Source organism: Artemia franciscana, chromosome 4 (genome assembly GCF_032884065.1).
Source record: "Artemia franciscana chromosome 4, ASM3288406v1, whole genome shotgun sequence".
NCBI classification, from domain to species: Eukaryota; Metazoa; Arthropoda; class Branchiopoda; order Anostraca; family Artemiidae; genus Artemia; species Artemia franciscana.
Window position 1 is genome coordinate 15552532 of NC_088866.1, and position 19156 is coordinate 15571687.

The 19156-nt window shown below is 35.0% G+C and overlaps 2 protein-coding genes across 2 annotated transcripts in view; one reads left to right on the top strand and one right to left on the bottom strand.

The window, feature by feature from the left end:
* The window catches only part of LOC136026046 (FAD-linked sulfhydryl oxidase ALR-like), an 86553-nt gene that overhangs the window by 33240 nt on the left and 34157 nt on the right, over positions 1-19156 (top strand). The window lies entirely within an intron of this gene.
* The window catches only part of LOC136026045 (developmentally-regulated GTP-binding protein 2-like), a 41871-nt gene that overhangs the window by 22214 nt on the left and 501 nt on the right, over positions 1-19156 (bottom strand). Inside the window, exon 2 of the mRNA XM_065702218.1 lies at positions 150-481. Coding sequence (XP_065558290.1) covers positions 150-481 — 332 coding nt within the window. The remainder of the gene's footprint in view (positions 1-149; positions 482-19156) is intronic.

Here is a 19156-nt window from a genome sequence, read left to right on the forward strand (position 1 = left end):
AAATATGTATTTGATTACTTAATTTATGGCAACATTTGACTCCTACTGCTCAGTTCAGTTGAGCCTTTTATTATATCAAGGATAAAATTATATTACTGAAAGTAAGTGACAATAGTGATAATGAATTTTCATTAATATATTTAGCTCACCTGTCTTCCTCTACCTTTGCCCTGTGCTGCACCTTCAATAATTCCAGGCAAATCCAAAAGTTGTATATTAGCTCCCTTATATTCGATCACGCCAGGAATACATGTTAATGTTGTAAACTCATAAGCAGCTGCTTCTGACTGTGTCTTTGTCAAGGTACTCAACATAGTAGATTTGCCAACTGACGGGAAACCAATTAATGCGACTCTTGCATCTCCAGACTTTAGTACATCAAACCCTTCTCCTTTTTCGCCTCCTTTTTTGGCTGGCTCAAGTAGCGTAGATCTATATTTTGCTAGTTTTGCTTTCAATAGACCAAGATGGTATTCGGTAGCTGTGAAGGATATACTAGATTAACAAAATTCAGGATATCAAATGATAACATGTACTAAAGCTTTTCAAATATTTTGCCCAGAGAAGTTCAATTCTTACCAATCTCCTCCCCACTTATAATGAAAAATAAGACAACAATAAACGACCTTAAAAATTACCAAAACAACTTCTCTCAATTTTTGCCAATCTCCTCCCCACTTAATGTGAAAATAAGACAACAATAGACGGCCTTAAAAATTACCACAACAACTTCTCTCAATAATTGACACTATGACTCTCTTAACAGTCTAGATACCATATTCCCCGATCTGCTGACAGTCTATCCTTTATTACATACCAATGAATATGAGTTTAAATAAATATCATTATAGAAGACAGTACCTTGACCTCCCCATAGAAATAGGGTTTCATGGTTTACACTAGTAAATAAAATTAAGACAATTCATGGACTAAAACACAAACATTACAAGAGAGGGCTGGTTCAGCCTGCAAACATTGATTTAAAGGGATAATTTAACTTTGAAAAAGAAAGAAAAAAAAACTTTCAAGAAAAGTGTCATATTTCTTCCCATCAGATTTACACTTTTGGATAAACTCTTAAAGAATGGGAAGGCGTACGCCAAATTTATTTATGAGCTTAAGGAGGGAGATAACGTATGCATTAACCTAGTGTAAGATGTTTCTAACATGGATATGCAAATCAGAACTAGAAGAGATTGTGACGCCAAATAATGTCAGGGACAACGGAATTGTAGCAAGGGCAAGATTAAGAAAAAGGGTGAAGATTCAAAGAAACATACTGGCATTATCATAGATACGGAAGGATTTACTGTATTGCCTAAGCAAGAGGGATTGTGCCCAATGACATTAAGGACTCGGTTAGGATTTCTAATTAAATTTCTAAGGCAGATTTAAACAACTGATAGGTCATCAACAAATGTCCATCTGTAAGAAAATTCCTTAGCAAGGCTATTTATCATAACTGAAACAAGGAGGAGACGAAGGAGACTATCTTGGGGTAATTCATTGTGGACAGGGAGAGTATTAGAATAGTGATCCAGATATTTGACAACTTGTAATCTATTTGATAAGGAGGAGGCAACCAATTTCACAAGGAAAAAGTCAATATAGAATAAAGTGACATATTTGTAAACTAATATTTCATAGGTAGCACAAAAGCACTGCCTAAGTAATGAGCAAATTTGGCTCTATGATTTTTTTTCACCTATGAAAGGAAACATCGCAGAAAATATAGAGGGACTCAATTGATTGGAAATTAAAAGTTCTGATGCAATTTTTAAGGGCAAAAGTGATTGGATGGAAAGCTGCCCCCTTACATCCCCATTTTCTCCCAAAAACATCCAATAACAGTTTTGAGATAGCCATTTTGTTCAGCATATTTGAAAGCACAAATATTATGCCTTTGGGGATGCCCCCTAAGGGCCCTTGAAGCAAGGGGTGTAAGTTATGTAGTTTGTCCATTGCTTGTATATAGCATCTTTTGAGGAAAGGGGGGCATGTTTGACCCTTCGTCTACAAAAAGCCAAAGCGTATTAAGTTGAATCTTTCAGGGAATATTAAAAGGAGCGCTGAACTAAATGAAAACACACTATGTGCATCCAGGTTGCCAAAAGGTCAGGTTGCAGGTCTTCAATACCTGAGGGACAGATTATTGTGTTTACTTGGGGCTTTCCGGGAATGAAAAGGGGGATGATCAATTGACCAAAAGGCAACATGTGCAAGCTACTACTACTACTACAACCGCCACTTCTACTGCAAATACTACCAAGGCTATTAGTATGAAGGTGAAAATGTCAAAAAATTAACTGTTACTATTACTACTACTGCTACTCCTACAACTACGGCGGCTAGAGTATTAAAGTGTGAAAATTTCAGGGAATAATAAGAGAGAAGTTGAATTAAATCAAATCACACTACGCGCAAGCAATTTGTCAAAAGGGTACATAAGCAATATCTCAGGAGCAGCTTAGAATTGAAACTTTTAAGGTATGCTCAGGGGGATGAACATGCCTTGTTGCTACTACTGACAAGGGCATTAAGAAGGCGATATCAGGGAATAAGGAGGGAGAAGTTTAAACTAGTATGCAAGCAGGTTGTCAAAAGGGGTCATCACCAATATCTCAGGAGCAGCTTAGAGCATTAAGCTGAAACTTTTAAGATATGTTCACAGGGATGCTGAAGTAATCAAAAGATGCTATGTATATACTACTACTACTACTACTACTACTACAGATACAAATGGCAGTAAGATGAAATTTTCAGGGTATGGGTCCTCATAAGGGTATGGGTATTAAGGTGAAATTTTCTGAAAACGTTGAGACGGATTTTTAACTAAATAAAAACAACAAATTTGTATGCAAGATGTCAATAGAAAGTAACAGCAATATCACTGGAAACACTTTCAGGAGATATTCAATTCAATCAATTTATGTGTAACCCATCTTTTACAAAAAGAGGCCAAAATGCCCTTAGGATGGAATAATAAGAGAAAAAATAGTAATAATAAAGCTATAAATAAATACAAATCAACACCAACAGGCAATCATATAAATAATACTGATCAAGGATGAGATACCATCGACATAGAAGAACGAAAATCGTGTAGTCTTTTATCAATAACACATATAAGCGGAACTAGGCGCATAACAAAAATATATTCTACAAATAGATAGTTTCTGAGGTTCACTAAAAAACGGCCAAACCAGAAAAACAGAAAGGAGATGAGATTAAACTAGGCTATTGTAAATTATATACAAGATTTAATTAATCTATGTGTTTAACATTATATACAATTGAAGCTTAAGCAATTCTTAGTTTTTTCTTCAAATTTTCAAGGGATATTTTAATAGTTTCTTTCATGCTTTTTCCAATAAGCATTCCAAGGTGAACTAATTTTTTAGAGAGGGGGACTTGAACATTAGCTAACGATAAAAAAGTGTTTGTTTCTTTAAAATTGAAAGCTACAGCAGCAGTTTTACTACATTGAAAGAAATCCTAATATCTTTATATACATTATTAAATAAAAAAAACTAATTTTTTTAGCTGAAAGTAAGGAGCGACATTAAAACTTAAAACGAACAGAAATTAATCCGTATATGAAATGAGTTGCCCCCTCCGCAATCCCTCGCTCTTTACGCTAAAGCTTTTAATTGTTTTAAAAAGTAGAATTGTGGCAAAGAGTCAAACTTTAGCGTAAAGAGCGAGGAATTGCGGAGGGGACAACTCATTTCATATACGGATTAATTTCTGTTCGTTTTAAGTTTTAATGTCGCTCCTTACTTTCAGCTAAAAAAAATTAGTTTTTTTTATTTAATTTCTGAACGTTTTTGAATTAATACATGTTTGGTTTTGGCTCTCCGCACATAAATTATTAAAATGAAATTTGTATATTAATTCTTTTTTGGCTAAATGGTTTTCTCTTAGTTTTGATCAGACGATATTGAGAAATAAGGGGTGGAGAAGGAGGCCTAGTTGCCCTCCAATTTTTCGGTTACTTAAAAAGGCAACTAGAACTTTTAATTTTTAACGAACGTTTTTATTAGTAAAAAATATACGTAACTTAAGAATTAACTTACGTAACAAACTTTCATAACCTTATATTTTTATTATGTATACGAGGGGGTTTGTACCCTCGTTAATACCGTAGAATAAATAGTTGAAATTACTAAAAATACTTTAGCATAAAGAGCAAGGTATTTATCTCCTCCTAAATACCTCGCTCTTTATGCTAAAGTATTTTTAGAACCCCTGATATGCGTAATAATCTCTGCTCGTTTTAAGTTTCAATGCTACCTCTTCCTTTCATTTGAAAAAACGTTTTCATGTTTATTTTTCATTGTTTTCTTATATTAATACAAGAGAATCCTGCGCCCTTGTCATTGAATTTTTCTTCCCCCATGACAGATTCCTCCAAGGAAAGATCCTCCAACATAGCCTCTTCTCCTCAGCCCCACCCCCAAACAAAATAAAATCCCCCTGAAAACGTCTGTACGCTTCCCAATAACCATTACTATATGTAAACACTGGCCAAAGTTTGTAACTTGCAGCCCCTCCCCCAGGGATTGTGGGGGAGTAAGTCATCCCCAAAGACATAGTTATTATGGTTTTCGACTATGCTGAACAAAATGGCCATCTCAAAATTTTGACCCGTTGACTTTGGGAAAAAATGAGCGTGGGAGGGGGCCTAGATGGCCTCCAATTTTTTGGTCACTTAAAAAGGGCGCTAGAGCTTTTCATTTCCGTTAGAATGAGCCCTCTTGCGACATTCTAGGACCACTTGGTCAATACGATGACCCCTGAAAAAAAAACAACAAACAAACAAACAAATAAACACGCACCCGTGATTTGTCTTCTGGCAAAAAATACAAAATTCCACATTTTTGTATATAGGAGCTTGAAACTTCTACAGTAGGGTTCTCTGATACGCTGAATCTGATGGTGTCATTTTCGTTAAGATCCTATGACTTTTAGAGGGTGTTTCCCCCTATTTTCCTAAATAAGGCAAATTTTCTCAGGCACGTAACTTTTGATAGGTAAGACTAAACTTGATGAAACGTATATATTTAAAATCAGCATTAAAATGCGATTCTTTTGATGTAGCTATTGATATCAAAATTCAATCTTTTAGAGTTTTGGTTACTATTGAGCCGGGTCGCTCCTTACTACAGTTCGTTACCACGAACTGTTTGATACAGCTGATGAAACGTGTTTTCACATCCACTAAAAGTATGGCTTAAATTTGAAACATCATCTGCAAAAGTCGTCAATGACAAACTAAATCCACGGTAAATACAACTAATATAAACAGAATTTTGGGCATGTAAAACAGCGTTACTAAATAAAGACGGTGAGATAAGGCCGCTTTGACAGACTCTTTTCAAAATATCAAACAGGGAAGATCCCCCTTTAACTTCACCTAAGGTGCTGGTACATACACTGAAGGCATTTTACTATACAAAAATGTACCCCTCTTTTATACGCTTCAAATAAAACTTGGGGGAAAAGGCAAGAGTTAAAAGCTCGAACAACATCTAAAGCACAAAGGATAATATGGGGACTACTTCTTTCTGCGCCAGCAAGAACATTCATTTAAGGCAAAAAGGGCAATTACACGCTGTAAAATCCTTTTTGCCTTTTATTGAGATAGGGGTTATTTCACCAACTGTAAAATGGTTAGGAACAGCTCAGTTTTCAATAGACATTTGAAAAGGTAGAGATAAATGATTAAAAAACAAAGAACTTACATAATCAAAATGTCTGGCAGTAATTCCATCAACTCCCGCGGAATTTCTTTTCTTTAGTTTTTTACATTAAAACGATACATCACTTGGCTTAATTATAAATGTCAAAGATTCGTGTTTTTTTTTTTTTTTTTTTTTTTTACAGACAAGCACTTAATTCTTTTTCAAATTTTGATTAAGAGCAGGATCGGGAGAAGAAAACTCATGCTTATAACGGTTTATCCACTTGGGCTCAGGAATAATATTTGCACAAATGTGTTCACATGGGCGTTCAAATTTTTTCCGGAGCTTCAAAGAGTTCTCTGGAATTTTATGAGCGTTTTTCTCAATAAGATCAGCCTTATATTTTCTTAACACTTTCGCAAAAAAAAAACGTTTAGAACGTAGCCGCAAACCATTAACAGTCCCAGATTTCGGCGCGCCGCAATCTTTCCAAATATTTAGCCAAATTTTAAAAGACCCGCACACGGACATAAGGGAAGGGTTTTTTGACCAACCCTGAACTTGAGAGCCTTTCTTAACACACTTGTACGGGACAGCTGAAGGTTATGGTTAATTTCTGCTAGATAGGTTGTAAGTCCAATGGATATTTCTTTTGCACTAGGCCCCAAACGCGTGCACAACAAATGAAAGGGCACCTTTATTTTATTTAATATTCTGTCGCATTCAAAACGGCACCTCTCGCGGTTAACCTTTATATAAAACGACTATTTATCTGGCTGCTTAGAGGCATTAAACGAAGCATTTATTTTCAAATTTGGAAGGTAATCCGGATAAAAGCCATCGCTAATTACCCCGACAGTTTCACAGGGGAAAAATGCAATAAAATGATCAAGGTTAGAAGTTGCTGACAGGACACCAATAAACGTGAAAGTTTCTGTTTTGGCAGCAACTGAGTAGGAAGGGGGAGGGAATTCAGAAGGAATTGGGTTCATGGCAATGGATTGTCTGTTAAGTCACAATCGAAGTCTCGTGCAATCAAAACTCGAGCATTTGGGCGCTTTGAAACTCTCTTCCCAAAACTCGCTAGCGTTTTGCAAGCATTTAAGAACTTATTCTTTGATTGCAAAGAGCAGTAATTAGTTGGCAGGTAAAGGTTTATGCAGATTAGGTCCGAAAATTCAGCAGCAATGAAATGTCATCCAACTCAAGGAAATTGACCGGAAATTGTGATATGATAGCTAATCCGCCAGATCGTCGGCCACGGCACTTGTTCATTTTCACTGGGTGAAATAAGAGATGAGAATTCTGTGAAATGCTGAGTAGATTTTTCCTTTCATTAGATAAAAAATGTTCTTGCAGAAAAATTATTTAATTTGTACTTAAAAGTTCAGAGAGAACTAGGCCTTTGTCAACCACTTTGCCATTGATATTCTATGATAAGGGACTTAAGACTCGAGCCATTATGCTGACTTAACTTTACTTAAAAGTCCTTGGGCAACTGCACGTTTGAAGCTGTAACTGGGGTCATCCTGTGATTTGCACAATGTACATTTCTTGGGCCTTTAACAAGGAGATGTTTTGGAGCTTGAATACCCTGGTCACTGCAGACTGCACAAACAGCTTCATTTTTACAGCTGCTATATGGCCGTAAGCTTGACACTTGAAATATCTCACGGGGACGGTGAGATACTCAGCTACTTTAATCCTCTCATAGTCTATGACTGGGGGATTTTTATGGCATCCACAAGGTCATCTTTGGTTTCAAATTTCAAGCAAAACAAGTGTGTATTGCTAATCTGTTTGCAACTGGCACATTTCGGAATCAGTGTGCACAGTTTATTGTCATTTATATTGCTGGGGACAAATCGAGCAATACCGAGGTAAGAGGGGCTCCTGATTTTTGCAGAAAGAAATTATTAATTGTTGTTCTGAAAGACCCTGACAAAAATTTCTGCATCAGCCTTGCAACTCGCCAATTATCTTTTCTGGACTGAACTTCGACAAATTTAGAGCACTCTCTGCCACAAATTTTTTCCAAAAAGTCTTTGCCCAAATTTGACTTTGTGAGGTCAGAGGGCAAATTCTTGAGTACCACTGCATATGAGGGCTTTGTTTCAGTAGCTCTAGGAACAATCGAGGGGGATGGGAGGGTCTTTATTCATGAAATTGTCTAGCTTATTACAAACCTCTATAACTTTTCTGGTGATTACTGCTGCTATCTCACCAGGACAGATAGGGACTTCCCCAGGTTCAACTATTGCAGAGACTGGCAGTTCATCGTTACGTTGCTTGCAAAGTTCAAGTACCTTTAATATTTCGTTAATATTGGTGTAGTGAGCAGAAGACCACAATATCTCCTTGGCCTTGGTTATATAGTCCTTCGTAAAAAATTCGTACGCTTTATGACTTATCTCATCACTCTTGTTTCCAGCTTTCAAGCACAATCTAAAAGGTTCAATATCGCATTCCAAACTAATTTCTCTGACATAGTTATCACAGATAATATCTGACCAACAAAAAATAGGTCTTGCTTGGTCAAGCACTGAACAAGAACAGTTGCTATGAGATAACAATTGAATTAGCTATGGTCAATGAATTAATTCAAGTTCACAGCACTTAACAAGTACAAGTCCAAAGCAGGCTTTAAAATCCAATAAATCCAAAAAGGTGTTCTCACTCCGAAGACTGAATGAAGATTGAGGAACATTTTGAGGAACATGTTGAACTAATGAAATGACTTCTGAGCATTAATTAAGTCGAAACTTTCAGGATAAGTTAAGGGGGATGTTGAATAGACAAAAGGCACAATTTACATTCTAGTAGTAGCATCACTACTACTACAATGACTATGACTCCTACTATGGCTACTACCACTATTGAGGCTAAGGGTATTAAGGTGAAACGTTCCGGGAATGTTTAGGGGGATGTGAACTAAACCAGAAGACACTATGTGAGTGCAGGTTGTCAAAAGGGTGTATCATCAATTTCTCACAATGAGCTTAGATCATTAGGCTGAAACTTCCAGAAGATATTGAAATAATCAAAGCTACTGTGTGTATACTGTTACTACTACTACTACTACTCAGGTTAAGGGTGTTAAGTTGAAACTTTCAGGGCTTGTTAAGGGGGATGTTGAACTAACCAAAAGGAAAAATGTACATACCACTACTACTACCTCTAAAACGGCTACTACTAGGCCTAGTACTACTACTACTAAAGCTAAGGGTATTAAGGTGAAGCTTTCAGGGAATGCTGAACTAGATAAAACCAGACTAAGTGGATTCAGGTTTTCAAAAGGGCTAATCAGCCATATCTCAGGAACAGCTCCAAATGTTAATATTTTAGGGTATTAAGATGAGACTTTCAGGGCTACTAAAAATAATACCATGTTTGCTACTACCTATACTACTACTACTACTGCTAAACTAAGTCAAAATGATTTAAATGAGTCCAGGTTTTCAAAATGGTATAAGCAAGATATCTTAGGACTGGAATAGGGCATAAAGTAGAAACTTTTAGGGAAAGTTTATGCTCCTACGAAACTAAATTGAAAGGCACTATGGGCATGCTGGTTGTCAAAAGGACATACCAGCAGTATCTCAGGACTGCCTGCGGGTATTAAGCTGAAACTCTCAGGGATAATACTATTACTTTTGATAGTACTAATGCTACTACTATTATTGGACCAAACAAAAAATTATCCAGCGATCCAGGTTTCCAAAATTGCATGAGACACAATGTTTCAGGAACAGACTAGGATACTGTGTTTTATTTTTCAGGGAGAGTTCAGGCAGGTGTAGAACTAAATTAAAAGGTATTATGTGAATCCAAATTGTCAGAGGGCTTATGTGCAATATCCAAGGAATAACTGGGGGTGTTATGCAGGAACTTTCCGAACATGTTATTGCAAGTGTTAAACTAAATCAAAAGACACTATGTCATCCATGTTTGTCAGAAGGGTGTATTTATGATATCTTAAAGACCAGGTAAAGGTACTGAATTGAAACATTTAAGTCATGTTGAGAGGGATATTTAACTAAATATGGATGTTGAAAGTGCATATCTGCAATATTTTGGGTACAGCTAAAGGCATTGAGTTGAAACTGCCAGGGGATGTTAGAGTGTATATTAAAAAAAAAAACACAGCACACTATATACATGCAGGTAGTCAAAAAGGGCATATCAGCAATATCTCAGGAAAAGCTGAGGGTATTAGATTAAACCTTTCAGAGCTACTACTACCACTGCTGCTACATCTTATGCTACTATAGCTACTATGGCTAGTGCAACTATTTATTACTGTGATTGCTTCTGATTGCTGTTAAGGCTTCTTAGAGAGGGGGGGGGGGGGTTGTAAGATAAGCATCCATTTTATTTGGAAATAACATAAAATATGGAATCTAATGACAGGCCTACTACTTTTATTTATTTATCATGTTTCCTTCAGGAGTGGTGAGCTACTGAGGCTGACAATACCTCTATCACAAACTGTATTTAATGAAGCACAATAATCATACTTATTCAATAAGTTGCTGAAATCAGTTGCAAAAGGCTCTGTTTAATGTGAGGCAGGATTTAAATAAGTTGGACAGTTCATCGCCACTTTAACAGTTAAATTATTTTAATTTTTGATACTGTACTGGCTAAGGATGACAAGATGTAAAGAAGTAAAGAAAATAATACTTCCAGCCAGTAAAAATGAAAATACAATACAAATACTTTGGCCAAGACCTCTGCTCAATATTCCTCTGTGGATGAACAGTCCACTGTTTACGCTAGAGATGACTCAGCAGAGGTCAAGGCTGAAATATCCTTGTTTTTTCTTCTTTATGACTTTTTCTAAATTGACTAAAAAAAACTTTTTCCACATAATGAGTTTTTCAAAGAAAAGTAAAGAACTCCATTAAACTAAAAATGAGCAAAGCTAAAATAAAAAATCTACCAAGCGTAAAACTACCACAAATCAGCATCAATAAAAAAAAATGAAACCAAAAACGAACAGAAATTACAATAAATAACCAAGTCAAACTCAAAACGAGTAGAAATTAACATGAGTAGGGCTCAAAACCCTATGCCTTCTGAAAGGCAGAACATAATTTGCACTTTACTGAAAAAAAACCTCATAAATGTGCATTGTCAGTTTAATATGCATTGGCTAGGCTGATATTTATTCCTTAAAATGTTAATAATCATACTTATAAAAATTTCTTATAAAAAACTTATAAAAATTTAATGCAGTCCACCTTATCTTGCTGTAAATGCGATTTAAGGTAATATTTGTTTATTGAAGTTATAAAAGTGAAAAAAAAAAATCCAATAAAGCGTAGGTTATGTTCTGGCATTGGGAAGGCATAGGGGTTTTGAGCCCTACTCTTGTTAATTTCTACTTGTTTAGAGTTTGACTCAGTTATTTATTAGTTTTTTTTTTCATTTTGGGTTTCAATTATTTATCAATCCTGATTTGTGGTAGTTTTAGGCTTGGTAAATTATTTGATTTGATTTTTGCTCATAATTGGTTTAATGGAGTTCTTTATTTCTTTTTAAAAACTTATTTTGTGGAAAATGTATTTTTAATTGATTTCTGTTTGTTTTAGATTGACATTAAATAAAAAAAGCAAGTTTTTTTTTAACTGAAAGTAAGGAGCAACATTAAAACTTAAGACAAACAGAAATTATTGACATGATCATAGTTGGTTCTGATTTAGTGCAGCAGCCACCTAAATATCCGTTGAAAGCTTTGCCTTAATACCCTTAGCTTGTGTAGTAGTAATAGTTGTAGAAGCAGTAGTAGCATTAGTAGCAATATGCACATAAATTTTTTTTCAACATCCTGTTCAACACAGGATGGAATTTTAACTTAATACCATCAACTGGACCTGAAGCATTACTGACACATCCTCTTGACAATCTATGTGGGCATAGTGTTTTTCAATTTATTTCACTATAGTTACATTATTGCCCAAAATCTTCCCCTTAGTACCCTTAAGTTTATTATTATTAGTAGTAGCAGCACTAGTAGTTATAGTAGTAGCAGTAGGAGTGAGTTAATAGTAGTAGTCTTAGCTTTAGTAGCAGTAGTAGTAGCTGTAGGAGTAAAAGCAGTAGTATTATAATGCAAATATTGTTTTTTGGTTAATTCAACATCCCCCACAACAACCATTGTAAGTTTTAGTTCTACACACAAAACTGTTCCAAGATTTTGCTAATATGCCCTTTTGACAACCTGAATATAGATGGCAGGTTGTCATCCTCACAAAAGAAATTTTCAGAAATATTCTGTGAAAATTTCACCTTCATACCCTTAGGTATAGTTGTAACAGTAGTCACAGCAGTTGGCTAGTATAATCACTCAACTTGATACAATTAGCTATTGCTATGATATTGTTGATTTTTCTCATATAATAACCTGTATATCCATATACTTCTTGAAATTTTCATGTTAATACTCTTAACCTTACAAGTAGAGGCAATAGAAGCAGTAGTTGGAGCAATAGTAATAGCACTAGTAGACCTAGTAAATATTGCAGTAGCAGTAGTATTAGTAGTAGTGTGCACATATTGCCTTTTGCTAAATTGATCCTCCCCTTTAAGTATTCTCTGACAATTCCAACTAAATACACAAACAAATTCTAAAGATACATTATTTTGATAATCTAAATGCACATAGTACATTTAGATTAGTGCATCTCAAATTTTAACTTCATGGACTTAGCCTTAAAAGTACTATAATCACACTAGTTTTGGTGGTAGTAGAAGTAGTTGCAGTGTTAGTGTTGTATTAGTAGTAGTAATAGTAGCAGCAGCAGCATGTGCATATTGCCTTTTGGTTAGTTGAACATTGCTTTCATGATGTCACAGAAATTTCACCTTGACACATTAAGCCATTCCAAAATATTTCTGATGTGCAGTTTTGACACTCTTCTGATGCCCTTTTCACCTTAATACTCTAAGCTGTTGTAATTAAAGTAGTAGTTGAAGTAGTTTAGTAGCAGTAGTAGCATAAGTAAAAGTAGCAGTGGTACTAGTGTTAATTGTGATATGCATATTTTACATTTTTGTTAATTGATCTTTGCCTTTAAGTATTCTCTGAAAACTTCAACTTAATACCCAAATCAATTCTTGAGATATCTGCTTTTGACAATCTGCAGTACAATTTTGTAGTACAACTAAACAAGTAGTAGCAGGTAAATTTTGCCTTTGGTCAACTGAACATCCCACTCATGATGACCCTGAAGTTTCCTCTTGATATAATAAGCCATCCCAAAAATCTTGCTGATACACCCATATCAATAATCTGCATACACATAGTATATATTGACTAACTTCAACTTTCCCCTCAATGTTTCCTCAGATATTTTTTTTTTTCAATATCCTCAGTCTTATTAGTTCTCACTACAGAACTAGTAGTTGTAGTGATAGGAGTAATAGTACTTGTGGTAGCAGTAGAATCAGCAGTAGTCGTAGTAGTAGCATACAAATTTTAGCTTTTTGGTCAATTGATCATCTCCCTGATTATTCCCTGAAAATTCCAAATTAATATACTCAGCCATTCCTGAGTTACACCCTTTTGACAACCCATATACACATAACATGTAATGTTTTAGTTCAACACTCGCCTAAACATTCCATGAAAGACTTATCTTAATGCCCTTCATATTTAGGGAAAGGAGGAGTCAAACATGCATTCCATAAAAACCTTATATGCCCAAGGGCAAAACTTAAAGCCCTTGCCCCTAGGCTCTGGGGGGTTTTGCCAACCCTGCAGGCATTGTTATATGTTCTTTGGATTATTTTAAACAAAATTACCATCACATAATTTCAATGAGATGTGTTTGGTGAAAAGAGGGGTAGTTGGGGGACAGGGGCTTGTTGACATCCATCACTATTGACTCTTAAAAGGACGCTAGAAACTTCCAAATTCAACCAATTGAGCCAGCCACTTTTAAAGTTTATACAACCATCCCTTCTGTAAAAACTCTAAATTCCTCCGGGGCACAACTTACAAGCCTTGCCCTCAGGCTTGTGTGGTTTGTATCAACCCCAAAAGCCTTGTGATATGATCATTGGACCATTTTGAATAAAAGGAGTGTTTCAAAATTTCTATTGGATGCATCTCAGGAAAACATAATGTGTTTGTGTGTGTGGGAGGGGGAGCTGTGCTCTGATCATTATGACTTTTAATAAGGGCACTAGAACTTCTGATTACCAATCCAATGAGTCCTCTCCAAAGTATGCTTCCTCACAGACATAATTTCCTGACCCTTCAACTATGATGAAAAAAATATTTATCTCCAAAATTTGATAGGAGGTATTAAGAGAAATGATGAGCATGGAAGGGGAGGGGGCTGGTTGTTCTCAAATTGTTTTGACTCTTAAAAAGGACACTATAACTTCCAATTTCAAATCAAATGAGCCCCATCTGAAGTTTATACAACCACCCCTTCCATAAAAACCTTTTATACCCCCACAGCATAACTGACAAACCTATCCCCAGGACATTGTGTCAACCCTATAGGCATTGTTATATGTTCTTTAGACTATATTGAACAAAATCACTATCCCACAATTTTAATCAGATTTGTTTGATGAATAGGGGTAGTCTGGGGGGAGAGATGCTCTCCGTCACTTTTTACTCTTAAAAGGGAATTAGAACTTCCAATTTTTCAACCAGAAAAGCCTCCCTTAAAGCTTATACAACCATCCCTACCATAAAAACCTTAAATGCCCCTGGGCATAATTTGCAACCCTTGCCCCATGCTCTGGGGGCTTGTTTCAACCTCAAAAGCCTTTATATATGATATTTGGACTATTTTGAATAAAATAGCTATCTCAAAGCTTCTATTAGATGCACTTTGGGCCAATACAACATGTTTCTGTGGGAGGGAGGGGGTGGCTGTCCTCTTATCACTTTAACTCTTAAAAATGGTATTAGAGCTTCTGATTACCAATCCATTAAGCCCTCTTCCAAGTTTATATGACCACACTTTCTATAACAAAACCTTATATGCTCCCAGGAAATACCTTACAACCCTTGCCCTGAGGACTTTTAAAGTTACTATGACAACACTTTCTAAGAAAACCTTATATACCCCAAAGGCACGACTTACAAAACTTGCTCTGAGGGCTGTGGGGGAGGGGGTCATCTTCAAAGATATAATTTCCAAACCTTTTAACTAGACTATGATGAACAAAATGGCTATATCAAAATTTTGATTAGATGTGTTTGGAGAAATGATGGCTGTGGGGGATGGGGGTATTTGTGCTCTGATTATTTTTGACTACTAAAAAGGGCACTAGCCCTCTCAATTCACAATTGAAAGGATCTATGGCAACACTTTCTATAAAAAAAAATAAATGGCCCCAGGACAGAAATTACAGCCCTTACCTGAAGGGCTGTGGGAGCTTGTCATCCTTGGACATAATTTCCAGACCTTTCAACTATGCTGAAAAAAAATGGCTAGTGGCTAGGAGAAACAGAGAGGATGCCATTTTAGCCTAAAAGTTATTGAGGGCTAATACTGTCTCAGCATTATTTCCTACTGTTGGTACCAACTAAAGAACTAGAGGTCTACAATATCTAAATTCTGCACTCAATTCTCTTCGTCAAAAATTGTCAACAGTTCAAATAAACCATTTAATGAAACAGTCACTGCTGAATCTATTGATGTTTTCAAACAAAGGCTGGATGCTGAGTGGTCATCTAGAGAGTGTAAGCTCAATTGGGAAACTACTGATCATGGAACAACTCCTGGTCACTAAATGACTTTGTACACAACTCAAGTCATCATTCTGATGCTCTACAAGGAGAAATCCTTAGATTGCTCCTAGCTGCAATTGAAGGTCATAAGTATTTCAAATGGATACCTTTTCAGCATTCACACACCTTGAAATCATATGAACCAGAAGAGATGTGCTAGATCATATCTTTTTAACTATTTCTTTTGTTCACAGCTTTAACATTTCATCCCTAGCACCCTCCTCTTAACAGTATTAAAACCTTAGACTATATATAAAAATACTAACAATAACTGATGAATTCTATGATTTGCTGATAGGCCTACTTGCTGCATACTATAAAGTAAGAATTTATTCATTTTTTATGCTCTTTTTCTATAAATATATATTCTAGAGATATATGAGACCATTATGGGGAGGGGGGAAGTTCTGGGGATGAATTGGGGGTAAAATTCTAGTTTAGTGACTTTTGGCTATCTTGGAAAGAGGTTAGGTTAGGAAAATGAAACTTTCAGGGATGGGTCGAAAGGCTAAAGTATGTCCCAGGAAGGTATTTTGAAGTACCTACCTCCACATCCTCTCCCTCTAGAGGCGAAAAGTAAAACAGTTCAAAATAGGGATGATACCTTTTTATTGACAGTGAATAGATATAAAATTATTTAACTGGATATTTCAAACACATATACAGTGTTCATCATCAGCAGTATAACTAAAAGACATGAATAAAAATAAACAAAATTTATACCTAATAAACTAATTACATATAGTTTATTACTCTTATTTTTTTCAATGCAACAGCAGAGGCAAATCTCTTTGACCTTTTTGGTTCCAGTTCATTAGAATTATCTGCCATATTATGTGGACAGAGGTCATAGCTCTTAGGTGAGGTAATATTTACTTTATTTGACCTCAGTAAATTATCATAAATTGAGTTCAATCCAAATTCACCTGTACCTCTGTTTATGGAATTATTCTTGAATAGAATTTTTTAAATTTTCGATTGTTTCCCTGAAAATTTGCTTTAAACCTTGCTCCCTAGAAATCAAAGAAACATTTTCAAACAAAATAAAATGATTTGGAAAATGAAAGATATGTTCCGAGAGGGCCAACATGAAAACTTCAGGTTTGGTATTTTGCTTTAAAGACAATGAAATATAATTATGATGTTGTAGCAATCTCGTTCTTAAATTCTGGTTAGTACATGCCACATAAGAGCTTCTACAAGTACATGGGATTTTATAAACCCCACTTTGTTGCTCTACATAAGTCTGATCCTTTCCAGAATTTAAAAAACTAGCCAAAGTAGTACTACCTCTTAAAGCTACCTTTAAGCCATTATTTTGTAAAATTCTTTTAGGTTTTTCACTCAAACCTTGAACATATGGTAGAGAACAAAAAATATCTTTCTTTTCTGTTGTTTCCATAATATTGTCAGAACATTCTAGAAATGTTTTCCTTCTTTTCGAAAAAGTATGGTCAATTAACCAACCTGGATAATGGTTACTTACTAAAATCTCTTTTAACAACAATAATTCCTCCTCAATGAATTTTGGAGAACAAATTCTAAAAATGTGGTCAGTTAAGGATATGATTAAACCAATTTTTACTTGACAAGCATGACTGGAGAAAAACAACAAATATCTGTTATTGTTAGTAGGTTTTCTGTAAATCTTAAAATCCAGACTATTTTCACTTTTTAAAAGGACATCCAGAAAAGGAAGTTTATTATCCTCTTCTAATTCTATTGTAAATTTCAAATCCCCTCCCCAAAAATTAAGATGTTCTAAAAAACTTTTTAATTCCTCCACCCCATAATTCCATGCAGAAATTATGTCATCCATATATCTCCCCCAAAATTTATGTTTTAAAAAATATGAATCTAATGCTATTGTTTCAGTATTTTCTACAAAACAATTTGCTAATAAAGGACTTAAAGTGGCCCCCATGGGTGAACCATTTACTTGTTCAAAAAACTCCCCTCTGAATTGAAAAAAATAAGAGAACATGTTGCACAACCTAACTAAATTCATAATTACACCAACTTCCAAAACTGTTTCACCACTAATTAAGTCCAAATTTCTTAGTATCTTTCTCTCAAGAAGAATTTCTGCAGCTTTTACATCAATACTCATATACATTGACACTATGTCAAAACTTGAAATTATAGAATTTGAAGAAATCTCAAGTTCTTTTAGTTTTTTTACAAGTTCTGATGAATTCTTAATGTAAGAAATTTTTGTAGACATGAGTGGTTTACACAATGACACTAGCCACTTACTCAGAGCACTTGTTGGTGACTTGTTACTTGCAACAATTGGTTGTAATGGCAGATTTGGCTTATGTATCTTTGGAAGTCCATATAATTTAGGGCATAAAGAACCTCTTGGTAAGAATTTGTAGAAAAGTTGAGGTATAATCTTCCCTTCTTCCTTCAAACTCTTTAACTTGTTCTTAAACTTCTTTGTGTATGAGTCTGTTGGGTCAAAAGAAAGTTTTTTGTACGTTTTTTCATCTTTCAGTAAAGCATTTAATTTTGAATTGTAGTCCTTGGTGTCCATTACCACTAAAGTGTTACCCTTGTCTGCTTTTGTAATAATAATAGATTCATCCCTTCTTAAATTATTAAGAATCTTTATGTCTTTGATATAATTGTTAGGGCTTTCTGGTTTTAAAGCAAACTCTGACACGGTTTTAACTGTAGAAGCTCTTACTAGGCTAACATCTTTGATTAGGATGGGGTTTCTATGTAAAGATGTTTCTATTGAAGAGATAATTTCTTCTACTGGGACTTTATTAAAAAAAAAAAAAAACCCTGACTAGAATTTTAAAAAAATTATATTCAAGAATAATTCAATAAACAGAGATACAGGTGAATTTGGATTGAACTCAATTTATGATAATTTACTGAGGTCAAATAAAGTAAATATCACCTCACCAAAGAGCTATGACCTCTGTCCATGTAATATGTCAGATAATTCTAATGTACCAGAACCAAAAAGGTCCAAGAGATTTGCCTCTGCTGTTGCATTGAAAAAAAAATAAGAGCAATAAACTATATGTAATTAGTTTATTAGGTATAAATTTTGTTTATTTTTATTCATGTCTTTTAGTTTTACTGCTGATGATGAACACTGTATATGTGTTTGAAATATCCAGTTAAATAATTTAATATCTATTCACTGTCAATAAAAAGTTATCATCCCTATTTTGAACTGTTTTACTTTTGTCATAAAAAGGCAGTGTGGTCTTCAAAGTTATCTCCCTCTGGAGGGTACTGACCTTTAAAAATACATGTGTTATAAAAGTGAAACCTTTCAAAACCTTTCTGCTTGAATAAAGTACAACAAAATTGTTTTCAGCTCTACAAATTTGCTCAGTCCCAACTTATAAGGTTTTAAAGATATGCAAATACATTTCCTAAATTTTCAAAAAAAATTATATGGCTCAGAATTCTACTTAAATAACAGGAATTGCATTTAGAGAACTAAAGGCAGAGAAAAAGCAACTGGTAACTGAAAATTAAGTTAAAATGTTGCTTTGTTGAAATTTCAATAGGTATGGACCTGTCATGTAGGCAAATTTCAGGGAGAAGGAGTAGATGTGGGAACTTTAAATACCTTCCTGGGATATATTTTAGCTTGTAGACCCATCCCTGAAAGTTCATTTTCTTCAGAATCCTACTCAAATAACAGGAACTGCATTTTTAGAACTAAAGGCAGAGAAAAAACAACTGGTAA